The 12492-nt window shown below is 47.5% G+C and overlaps 1 protein-coding gene across 2 annotated transcripts in view; it reads right to left on the reverse strand.

Moving 5' to 3' along the window:
* The window catches only part of SLC4A8 (solute carrier family 4 member 8), a 492841-nt gene that overhangs the window by 114753 nt on the left and 365596 nt on the right, over positions 1 to 12492 (reverse strand). For both annotated transcript variants that reach the window (XM_030198274.1, XM_030198272.1), the window contains exon 13: positions 11800 to 11933. In XM_030198274.1, coding sequence (XP_030054134.1) covers positions 11800 to 11933 — 134 coding nt within the window. The remainder of the gene's footprint in view (positions 1 to 11799; positions 11934 to 12492) is intronic.

Here is a 12492-nt window from a genome sequence, read left to right on the forward strand (position 1 = left end):
GTTTCTGCTTTCCTCATCTTCTTTTTACTGTCTTCCTTCCATCCAGCATCTGTCTTCGCTCTCTCTCTGCCATCCAGTGTCTGCCCTCTCTAATGTCCCTTCCATCCACTGTCTGCCCTCTCTCTCCCTTCCATCCACTATCTGCCCTCTCTCTCCCTTCCATCCACATCTGCCCTCTATTTCTGCCCCTTCCATCCACCATCTGCCCCAGTCTGCCATCTCTCCCTCCCCCTTCCATCAACATTTGCCCTTTCTCTCTCCCTTCCATCCACATCTGCCCTCTATCTCTGACCCTTCCATCCACCATTTGCCCCAGTCTGCCCTCTTTCTCTCTCCCCCTTCCAACCACCATCTGCCCTTTCTCTAGGCCCCTTCAATCCGTCTGCCCTCCCTCTCCCATCCATCCAGGGTCTGCCCTCTCTCACGCTCCCCCTTCCATCCAGGGTCTGTCCCCTCTCTCTCTGCCCCCTCTTTTCAGTCCCCAGTTCCAGCCCCCTTATTCCACCTGCCCCTAGTTCCAGCCCCAGCCCACATCTCCCAGCCCCCTTTTCAGCCCCACTAACCCACCAGTCCCCAGCCCTTTTCTCCCATCAGTCCCGAGCTTCAGCCCCCAGCCACTTCTCCCTGTCCCCTTTTCAGCCCCTAGCTTCAACCACAGCCCTTTTCTCTCACCAGCCCCAAGCTTCAGCCCCAGCCAGTTCTCCCTGTCCCCTTTAAAGCCCCCAGTCCCCACAGTTTCAGCCCCTGCCCCTTTTCAGCCCCCAGTTCCAGTACTAGCCCCCTTATCCCAACTACCCTCCTTTTCAGCCCCCAGTTCCAGCCCCCTTCATCCACCACATGCCTTGCATCCCCCCTTTTAAGCCCCAGACCCATTCTCCCACCTGCCCCAGGCATGGACCCATTTCCCCTCCTGCTCCCTTGTCAGACCCCAGTTCCAGCTTCAGACCCCTTCTCCCATCTGAGCACTCCCCTCCCCAATCCCCTTCTCCCCTCTGAGCACCCTCACCCTCCCCAATCCCCTTCTCCCCTCTGAGCACTCCTCTAAGCTCCCCCACCCTCCCCAATCCCCTTCTCTCCTCTGAGCACCCATCTGAGCTCCTCTACCCCTCCCCAATCCCCTTCTCCCCTCTGAGCACCCCTCTAAGCTCCCCATCTGTCCCCAATCCCCTCCCCTCTGAGCACCCATCTAAGCTCCCCCACCCTCCCCAATCCCCTTCTCCCCTCTGAGCACCCCTCTGAGCTCCCCCACCCCTCCCCAATCCCTTTCTCCCCTCTGAGCACCCTTCTAAGCTCCCCCACCCTCCCCAATCCCCTTGTCTCCTCTGAGCACCCATCTGAGCTCCCCTACCCAATCCCCTTCTCCCCTCTGAGCACCCCTCTAAGCTCCCCCATCCCTCCCCAATCCCCTTCTCCCCTCTGAGCACCCATCTAAGCTCCCCCACCCTCCCCAATCCCCTTCTCCCCTCTGAGCACCCCTCTAAGCTCCCCCACCCTCCCCAATCCCTTTCACTCCTCTGAGCACCCATCTGAGCTCCCCAACCCCTCCCCAATCCCCTTCTCCCCTCTGAGCTCCTCTAAGCTCCCCCATCCCTCTCCAATCCCCTTCTCCCCTCTGAGCACCCATCTAAGCTCCCCCACCCTCCCCAATCCCCTTCTCCCCTCTGAGCACCCCTCTGAGCTCCCCCACCCCTCCCCAATCCCCTTCTCCCCTCTGAGCAACCCTCTAAGCTCCCCCACCCTCCCCAATCCCATTCTCCCCTCTGAGCACCCCTCTAAGCTCTCCCACCCTTCCCCAATCCCCTTCTCCCCTCTGAGCTCCTCTAAGCTCCCCCATCCCTCTCCAATCCCCTTCTCCCCTCTGAGCACCCATCTAAGCTCCCCCACCCTCCCCAATCCCCTTCTCCCCTCTGAGCATCACTCTGAGCTCCCCCATCCCTCCCCAATCACCTTCTCCCCTCTGAGCACCCATCTAAGCTTCCCCACCCTCCCCAATCCCCTTCTCCCCTCTGAGCTCCCCCTCTCCCATCTGAGCCTCCCCCCCGACCCGGTCTCGTTCCCCCCTCCGTTGAGAGCCGACAGAGCCTTCTTCTCCTGCCACCACCCTGCCTTTTTTAAATCCATGCAGCGATGCAGGCAGTGCCTCGCATCTGCCCTGCGTGTGCTGTGAAAAGAGAAAATCGCATCGCTGGCGTCAGGCCTTCTCTTGCTGTGTCCCGCCCTCGAGGAAATAGGAAGTTACCTCAGAAAAGGGCGGGACACAGCGAGGGAAGGCCCAACACCAGCGACACGATTTTCTCCTTCACAGCACACGCAGGGCAGACGCGAGGCGCTGCCCGCGTCGCTGCATGGATTAAAAAAAAAAGGCAGGGTGGTGGCAGGAGATGAGTTGTCAGCTCTCGACGGAGCACCCCCCACCCCCCCCCACCCACTGACACCCGGGTCGGACCGCCCCCACTGCCCCACCCTTGCTACGCCACTGACACTAGTGAATATATTCACTCTAAAAATTAACCTTAGAGCAGTTTTTTGTATACGCTGTAACTTGTTTAAATTTTGAGACCCAAGCTCTAGATATAAAACATTACAGTAATCAAGGGGGTAATATCATCATTTGAAACAAGATGGCAAAAGTCTCTTTGGTAAAAAATGCCACTATTAGTCTTAAATGCCTTAATTTAACAAAGGTCTTCATTCATAACTGATTTATTCGTCAGAGGTAGGTCAATGAAGAATTAAGAATCACTCCCAATACTCGAGACTCATTTTCTACAGTTAGTGTATTATTATCAGATAACTTTATCTGATCTTTTAAACCATAGAAGCTTATCCTCCAATATTCAGCTAGCGGTGGTCAGCGTTTTTTTAAATGCTGATCAATGCTGGGTAACTTATCCCCTGATATTAAGTGCTGGGTCATGGCTGGGAACTGGCACTGAATATCAGGGATTTTTTGGCTGTATAAAAGTTATGTGGCCCTGGCTGAGTATCAGGCCAGCTGGCCTGCATAACTTAAAAAAAACTTTTTCTTTTTTTTTTAAACTAAACCCCAAGCCCCCTCAAGCCTCTTCACCAATGTTCCTTTTCCTCCCTCCCCCCTCCAAGCCCACATCAACCCCCCCACCCCAAGCTGTGTAAGCAAGTCCTCCCTCCAGGCCTACCTGTATCCCTGGCAGTCCAGCGAGCTCGTTGGGGGCAGGAGCGCAGCCCTCTTGCCCCTGCCCCCTTGTGGCACTGGTCTAAAAGGGCTGCCATGACCTGCCTGAACAGCTGGGGGGGGGATCTTGATGTGGGCTGGGAGGGGGGGAGGGAAAGAAGGGAACATTGGTGAGGGGGCTTGAGGGGGCTCGGGGGGGGGGCTTTAGTTAAAAAAATAAATAAATTCTTTAAAAAATTATGCGGTGCTGGCCCGATATTCAGAGCCAGAACCCGCATAGCTAAGTGGCCTCAGCGCCATCCCTGACCTGCCCATTTTTTTGTTTGGGTGGTTTTAGGGGATACTCAGTGGCACTGTCCCGTTAAATGCCACTGAATATCCTCAGTTAGGCATCAGAAAGCTTTTTAAGCCGGCAGGAAAGGTTCCTGCCCACTTAAATTGCTTTGAATATTGGCCTCACAGTCTTGTTAGGATTCAATTTAAGTTTGTTCAATGATGCCCATTCTTGAATCCTGGAAATTCCACATACAATAACATCCAGTAAATCAGAAATCATTTTAAGAACTGGTAAAAGAAATAAGATGTCATCTGTATAAGACAGTAACATCTCCCCGGTATTTATTCTAAGCTGTCCTAAAGATGACATAAAGAAATTAAACAATATTGGAGACTAGTAAAAAAGGCCCGTTTCGAAACGCAATGAAACGGGCGCTAGCAATGGAAATTCCCATCCATCCTCCCTCCCTGTCGAGTTCCATGCCCCCCTCCCTCCCTCCCAACCCCCTTCTGTCCCTCCGTTTCTCCCTCCCTCTTGAGTTGCAGACTCCCTCCCTCCCAGTTCAAGGCCCCCTTCACGCCCCCCCACAGAGTTGAACCCCCCCTTGGCGTTACTGCCTGGCCCCCCCATGGTGCGACCCTCTGGACACCACACTTTCCTCCGGAAAACCTCCCCCAAAGCCTCTGCGTACCTCTGCTGACGGAGGCGAACTTCTCTTCTCAGCTGCGGGGCGTTCCTTGTTGAATGAGCATCTGTTGAAGTTTCTGTTTGTGCGTCTGATGTCAGACGCAGGCACAGAGACTTGGATAGATACTCCTTCATCAAGCCACGCCCCGCAGGCGAGAAGAGAAGTTCGTCTCCGTCAGCAGAGGTAGGCAAAGGCTTTGGGGGTGGTTTTTCGGAGGAAAGGGTGGAGTCCAGAGGGTCGCGGCAGGGGGGTCCAGGGGGCAGTAACGCGTAGGGGGTGTGTTGCAATCGGAGGGAGGGGGGAGTGTGTAACTCGTTGTTAGGGGAGCGTGCTTCCCTACTCCTCCCTTACCATTGCGTTCATTTCGTTCACCGAAATTGTTCCGCCCTCAACATCATCACGTTCGACGCGAGGACGTGACAGAGAGACATGGTCAGTGGAGAGGCTTTACCACCACGAACTAACAAACCCTTCACGGAAGTGGGTGGAGCTTGGGGCTTCATTAGAACGTTGGAGTTGCAAATTATGTCCGGATGGGGCGTGGCTGAGAGCGGGAATATGAGTGAGAGTGAGTGGTGCTGACAGGCTACAACAGTACAGGGCTTCAGTGTTTCCCTGCCACACAGTAAGCTTCAAAATTGGAGGTGAGAATTATTTATACAGATAGGGGAACCCTGAGGGACTCCACATCCTGGTGACTAAAATCTTGAAAACTCATTGTTATATCGAACACAATAAGTACAATTTTTCAAAAAATCTCTAAACCAATTATACACAGAACCACCAATACCAATATCAGCCAGTCTATCAAGCAACAAAGCGGTTTTCATAGTAACATAGTAGATGACGGCAGAAAAAGACCTGCATGGTCCATCCAGTCTGCCCAACAAGTTAAACTCATATGTGCTGCTTTTTGTGTATACCTTACCTTGATTTGTACCTGTCCTTTTCAGGGCACAGACCGTGTAAGTCTGCCCAGCACTATCCCCGCTTCCCACCACCGGTTCTGGCACAGACCGTATAAGTCTGCCCAGCACTATCCCCGCCTCCCGCCACCGGATCTGAACCCAAATTGGTAGAAATGCAAACACGAAAACTGATCCATATATTCCATTAATAATTAGCTCACGTACTTTCAATCAACTTAGTAAAAATGGGTATACTAACTATGGGGTGATGATTCAGCTATATGCACTGGCTTTTTCTCCAGTCTGGCCAGAGAGAAAAGAGAGAAGGATATCTTTGTTGAGGCCCTGTGAACAGTTATATTTGATAACTTGTGTGCAGCTATATGTCCTGATCTCCCCAGGTACTATTTAGACAGTAAACAAATGTTCAGTTAGTTTTATAATTGATCCATATTTCAGTTACCTGTTATTATTTTGCTGATTGCACCTTTTCCGTTCATTGTTCTAATTTTTCATGACAATAAACATTTTTAGTTTTTTGCCTCTGCTTGTCTGGACTGACTAAGAATCCTGGTGGCTTGGGTCTGTGAGTGCTTTCTAGGAACTGTGGGACAACTAGGAGTGTGGTCCCAGTAACCCAGAAATCACTGGGGATAATTTGAGAGTGGGAGACTCGCCCAGAGGCGGTTGGAACTCAGTCGCTGGGAGGATGGTGCTAGTATAGAGTTCAAGTGGCAGGTGCAGGCAGACCTGAGCTTCGCTGGAGACAGACCCTTTAAGTGGCCGAAGGGTAGCCCCAGGCGGGTGGACAGGCATTTTGTGACAGACCTTGTACTTCTTTTTTAGTGGCAGCGTGGTGGGATTATCAGGCTTAGTGTGTGGGTGAGGGTCACAATGCACTGAGCGGTTCCGAGATTTTTTTTATCTGTATCCTCCAGACACAGAGCACAGTGAACAAGTGCAGCAGTAACAGGGTGCCTTTCTTGTTCGTTTTTTTTCTTTTTGTAGTGTTAGGAGATTAACAGTGTGCTGATGGCGACTGGCAGCGGCCAGCAGACACCGGAGATGCCTGACCTAACACAAGAGCCTCAGCGGATGACCTCAGAGAGGAGGAGATGAAGGACCAGCCTGCGCAGAGTTCTCCTGAAGGGAGACCAGATTCCATGTGGACAATGGCCTGTGCATTGGCATGGGCAGGTGCCATCCAGCTGAAATCTGGCAGATCTATATGATAGAGCAACAATGGCTAGACAAGAAGTGGCTTGATGAAAGGGAAGAGTGTCAGCGGCGAGAGCAATGGCAACAGTAAAGGCAGTGGGAGAAGCAACAGCGTGAATTCAGCTGCAGAAAATGAAGTTGGAGATGAAAATGGCTCACATCCAAAGCTCCAGTCCAACCTCTACACCAAGGCCCAAGGAAGGAACACAGCCCGGATCGGGCCCAACTTGTTTTCGCAGTTTGATGATAGTAGAGGTGACATAGATGGATATCTAACTGCCTTTGGAAAAATTTGTCACCTCAAAAAGATTCTTCAGAAAGACTGGGTGTGCAATCTGGGAGGAAAGCTCACTGTTAGAGCACTTGAGGCATTCCAAGGACTGTCCATGGAGATGTGCTCCCAGTTTGAGGTGGTGCGCAAAGCTTTGTTGAACTATTATGCTATTACAACCAAGACTAATGGACCAAAGTTCCGGACTTTGCAAAAGGGAGCAGATGATACTCACAGTGAGTTTGTGATCCAACTAAGATACCAGCACCAGCGGTGGCACAGTGGAGCTGAAGTTAAAATTCTGGAGAACTATCAAAACATGATGGTCCTGGAGCAGTTTCTTCAGTGTTGTCATCCTGATGTGAAGGAACATATTCAAGATCACCAGTCTCATACTCCAGAGAAGACAGCTGAGTTAGCTGACATCTTTATAGCTAACCGTCTCTGGTTGGCAAAGAGAAGACGTACTTAACCAAAGCAGATGGGATCTAAGGGCAGCCAGGGTACTAAGCCAAATATACCTGCCAACTCACAGACTGTCAGCAAACCCTCCAGTGTTAGGTATGAATATCCTTGTTACCAGTGTGGGCATACAGGACATTTCAAAGTGGATTGCCCAGATAATCCCAAGCCTGCACTAAAGAGCATTTCAGTTCCTGCACCTAAGCTGGCGGCTTTCATGGGTGGCTCCAGTACTACGAAGGAGGCCAATGCAGTTGCTAAAGCAAAAAATGTTACTGGCCATTCATCGAGCAAGGAAGCAGATGGGTTTCCACAACACTACAACACCCCAGTAACTGTGAATCAGATCCAGGTGGCTGGGGTTGTGGACACTGGCTCTAGCATGACTATTACGACCAGAGCTAGTGCTGGAAAATGGCATTCTTCCAGGACACACTGCAGAGGTAGTGTTAGCCAATGGATCCAGAGAGACAGTACCCACTGCTCGAATATTCCCGGACTGGGGTACCAAGCCTGGATACAGAGAAGTAGGAATAATGAAAAACATGCCGGTACCAATGCTACGTGGGACCGACATGGGTCCAATGAACATTACCCTTGATAGCGGAGTCAGCATTTCCTCTATGGTGACCCGTAGTCAGGCCCGGGTGGCCCAACAAGCAGAAGCAACAGAGATCACCTCTCTAGTTCCAGATCCTGAGCCAGTCCAGGTAGAACTAGCTGACCAAGTGACAGGAGAAGGCACTCCAGTGCTTCCAGCAGCATCAGTTCCTGAGGTGACCGAAGCCGTGGGTATGGAACAGCCTGATTGTGAAAAATTACAAGAGGATCTTATAAGACTGGGAGACTGGGCATCTAAATGACAGATGACGTTTAATGTGAGCAAGTGGAAAGTGATGCATGTGGGAAAGAGGAACCCGAAATATAGCTACGTAATGCAAGGTTCCACATTAGGACTCACCGACGAGGAAAGGAATATAGGAGTCATCGTTGATGATAGGTTGAAACCCTCTGCTCAGAATGTTAGGTATTAGGAAAGGAATGGAAAACAAAAATGAGGATGTTATAATGCCTTTATATTGTGTTCAGTTCTGGTCACTGTATCTCAAAAAAGATATAGCGGAATTAGAAAAGGTTCAAAGAAGAGCGACTAAAATGATAAAGCGGATGGAACTCCTCTCGTATGAGGAAAGGCTAAAGAGGTTAGGGCTCTTCAGCTTTGAAAAGAGATGGCTGAGGGGAGATATGATTGAGATCTACAAAATCCTGAGTGGTGTAGAACGAGTAGAAATAAGTCAATTTTTTACTCGTTCCAAAAGTACAAAGACTAAGGGACACTCAAAGAAGTGATGGGCATATCCTTATTGAGTGGCCTTCCTAGCTTTACTTCTGGTTTGAGGTGGTCGACTTTGGCGATGCTGGCTGCTGGTCTTCTCTTTTGCGTGGACGCAGGCTCTGATTTACCGTGTCTCGGCGAGTCAAGATCTGATTCCGGACTCATGATTCATTTCTCTTTCTTTCCTTTCTTCTTGATTTCTTTTCCCTGCCTGCTGCTTATTCGTTTATATATTGTATTAATCATTTATTTATTTATTGCATTTGTATCCCACCTCTTTCTCTTCTCTCCCTTTCTCTTCTGCCTATAACTGTCATTGTAATTGATTTTCTTAGTCCATTGTAAGCCGCTTTGGGGCTGCTTCATGTGGCAAAAAGTGGGGTATAAATGTACTAAAATAAAAAATAAATAATAAAATAAAATACTTTAAAAACAAATTGCAGGAAATATTTTTCCACTCAACGAATAGTTAAGCTATGGAACTCTTTGCTGGAGGAGGTAGTAAAAGCGGTTAATGTATCTGGGTTTAAAAAAGTTTGGACAATTTCCTGGAGGAAAATCCATAGTATGCTATTGAGACAGACATGAGAAGCAACTGCTTGCCCTGAGATTTGTAGTATGGAGTGTTGCCATGATTTGGGTTTCTGCCAGGTACTTGTGACCTGGCTTGGCCACTGTTTGGAAAACAGGATACTGGGCTAGATAGACCATTGATCTGACCCAGTTTGGCTACTCTTATGTTCTTATGTATCACTCCATGGTGCAACAGCAACTTGAATATTGTGTTCAATTCTGGTCACCGCATCTCAAAAAAGATATAATGGAATTAGAAAAGGTACAGAGAAAGGCGACAAAAATGATAAAGGGGATGGGACGACTTCCCTATGAGGAAAGGATAATGTGGCTAGAGCTCTTCAGCTTGTTTACTCTTTCCAAAAGTACTAGGACTAGGGGGCACGCAATGAAGTTACAAAGTAGCAAATTTGAAACGAATCTTAGAAAATATTTCTTCACTCAACATGTAGTTCAACTCTGGAATTCGTTGTCGGAGAATGTAGTGAAAGCAGTTAGCTTAGCAGGGTTTAAAGAAGGTTTGAATGACGTCCTAAAGGAAAAGTCCATAGACCATTATTACAATAGACTTGGGGAAAATCCACTGCTTATTTCTGGAATAAGTAGCACAGAATATGGTGTACTGTTTTGGGATCTTGCCAGGTACTTGTGACCTGGATTGACCACTGTTGGAAACAGGATTCTGGGCTTGATGGACCTTCGGTCTGCCCATTATGGCAATACTTATGTACACACTGTGCAGTGAAATCTATATGGATCACCCCATATCACCCTGAAACTAATGGGCTGGTGGAGAGATTTAATGGGTCATTAAAGCATATGTTAAAGACTTTCGAGAACACTGAGACTGGGAGAAGTACTTGCAGTATCTACTGTTTGCATACAGAGAAGTACCACAGTCTACAGTGTTCTCCCCATTTGGGCTGCTTTATGGTCGGAGGGTGAGAGGGCCCCTTACCAGGATGCCTCTGATGGATCTCCATGCCTTCATGGAGATGTTGTAGGGGGGCAGGTAGTGGTGGTGTTTAAAAATGTCTCTCCTTGATGTTATAGCAGAATCCGATGTACGAACTGTAATATGGAACATTTATTTATTTATTTCTTACATTTGTATCCCACATTTTCCCACCTATTTGTAGGCTCAATGTGGCTTACATAGTGCCGGAGAGGCGCTTGCAGACTCCGGCGTAAACAAATACAAAGTGATGTTGTGGTAAGATAAAGTTCAAACAAATACAAAGTGATGTTGTGGTAAGATAAAGTTCATGTGGTACAGCCACATAAGGGAATCGTACAGCGGAAGAGTTGTGTTATGCCCATTACGTATTTTAGTTTTGTCGTGTTGCAGAGATTAGGCATTTATGTTGGATTGGTAGGGTATACCTTTTTAAACAGGTACGTTTTTAGTGTTCTCCGGAAGTGTAGGTGGTCATACGTAGTTTTCAAGGCTTTTGGTAATGCATTCCACAGTTGTGTGCTTATATAGGAAAAACTGGATGCATAAGTTGACTTGTATTTGAGTCCTTTGCAGCTTGGGTAGTGCAGAGTACTTGGGTAGTCTGTACAGACTAAAGCTGTCTGGGTATGTAGGACATTCTTGCATACCTGGTCTGCATATCTGTAGTTCTTATCAACTAGAGTATGCTCTGCTCTCCTGAACAACTTGGAGCTTTAATTTTGATTGTTGTAAACTATGAGTTTATCAGCTATATGACACATGGTGATTTGCTAGTGAAAGGTTTTTTAAAGGGGAGTGGTCTTCAGGGTATTGGGGGGGAGGGCTGGGAGTAAGGGGATATTTTAATAGATATTGTGCATTTTATCATGTTATTTTCTCCGGTTTGATAATATTAAACCTTCTTAAACATAAACATTTCTCTCCTGAACCAGGAGCTCTCTCTCTGGCATTGTGAAATTTTGCTCCCATCACAGAGACATGATTGTGCACATTGAGTAATGTTCCTTCACATGCAGAGATATACATGCACGTTTTGCACATGGAGGGAACGTCCTGCCATTGCCATGGATGTTTTCTCGACACTGAGACCAATACTGCCATTGCATGTTTTGTGTAGTGTATTTTCAATTAGCAGAAACGTTTATCTCCGAACATCTATGACATTTGCAGTGTATCCTCTTTCTAAATGTATTTTGTCCTGTATTTTTGAATATCGGAAAATGTTTAGTTCTTTCTTCCAGTATAGACCTACACCATTGGAACATCATACTGAAAATGCCGCTCCACATGCATTACCAATTACAACAAATTCTGAGCTCTGGGAAAGCTGTTCTATCCTGTTGTCAAATGATGACATCACCCCCTTGTGTGCCTGACTCAATCCTGTTCGTCAATGGAAAACTAGCAGATTTCCTCATTACCTATTCCTCAACTCATAATCATGCCATCATGCCACCCTCAAATTTAACCTATTACCTACTTCACCCCTTTCAAGGATCTGATTACAATGTGCTTTGCTTTCAGCGACTGGGCAGCAACATTCTGGAATGCCATTACTCTTCATCAGAGACCTGGCTGCACTTACTCCTCTCCTTCTAAAAAGGCTTCAAGGCCAGGTTTTGCTCACAGGAATTTAATCAGTAAAGTCCTTCCTTTCTGTTCTCTTTTGCACCTGTCTGTCTGAGATTCCTATGGGTTGTCCTCATTCTGTTTTATTCCTTAAGATCTCCTCTGATCTCTGACTCAGATTTGGTTCTTCCATAATTGTTGTATTGTAATTTCCCACACCATTACCAACGTGTCTACTGCTACTATGTAAATAAACTGGCCACACTACTGAAAGGCAGTATATCAGATTGACAAACTTAAACTAAACTAAGCAAGTTATTATAGTGCTAGCCCTGTCTAGAACACACCTTGAAATAAAGTGTTTGTGAAACAGCAAGAACCTTACTTGCAGAACTTGAATAGGATCTTCTCAAACACCAGGACAGGCCCGGTGCTCCCAAGGATGGTGAGAGGCTGCCCAGCAAACAAGGAATAAGCTATTCCCGTCATGGAGGCTCCAAACAATGATTCAATAGCACTCTGCAGAGACACAAGGAGAGAAGAAAAGCCATGCACAAGAACACTATATCACATTCTCAGATATAAGGTATTGTCCAATATTCCCGCCATTCTTCACCCTGCACATCACACAGGACCATTGTACTTCTATAAAAGGCTTTCCTGGTTAAGTCCAGTGGCCATCAGAGAACAGACATAGTAAGGCGTGGCAGTTAAGAAAGGAAGTCAAATGAGAACTGAGATGTCCAGGTCAGGACCACCCAAGTTCTGCCAGTATTTTAGAACAGAATCTCCCAAGGTAGAGACTGTTTTAAAATACAAGGAAAAATGGACATTTACGCACTGGTTAAGTGTGGCATGAACATCCATTTTAAGAAAATATGGCCCTTATCTTAGAAGTTCTCTGTTTTAGACATCTGAAAACCGGCAGCAAGATGTTTGTACTTCATGGATGTCTACTTTCTGATTTTATAAAGCTAGGATCGGAATGTCTAAAACTGCACTATGCCCATATGGAAAGGGAGCATGGTTTAGGCATGTTTGAGTGAGACTAGGGAGAGACCGAAATATGGACATCCAA

This window comes from Microcaecilia unicolor, chromosome 3 (genome assembly GCF_901765095.1).
Source record: "Microcaecilia unicolor chromosome 3, aMicUni1.1, whole genome shotgun sequence".
In the NCBI taxonomy this organism is placed as follows: Eukaryota; Metazoa; Chordata; class Amphibia; order Gymnophiona; family Siphonopidae; genus Microcaecilia; species Microcaecilia unicolor.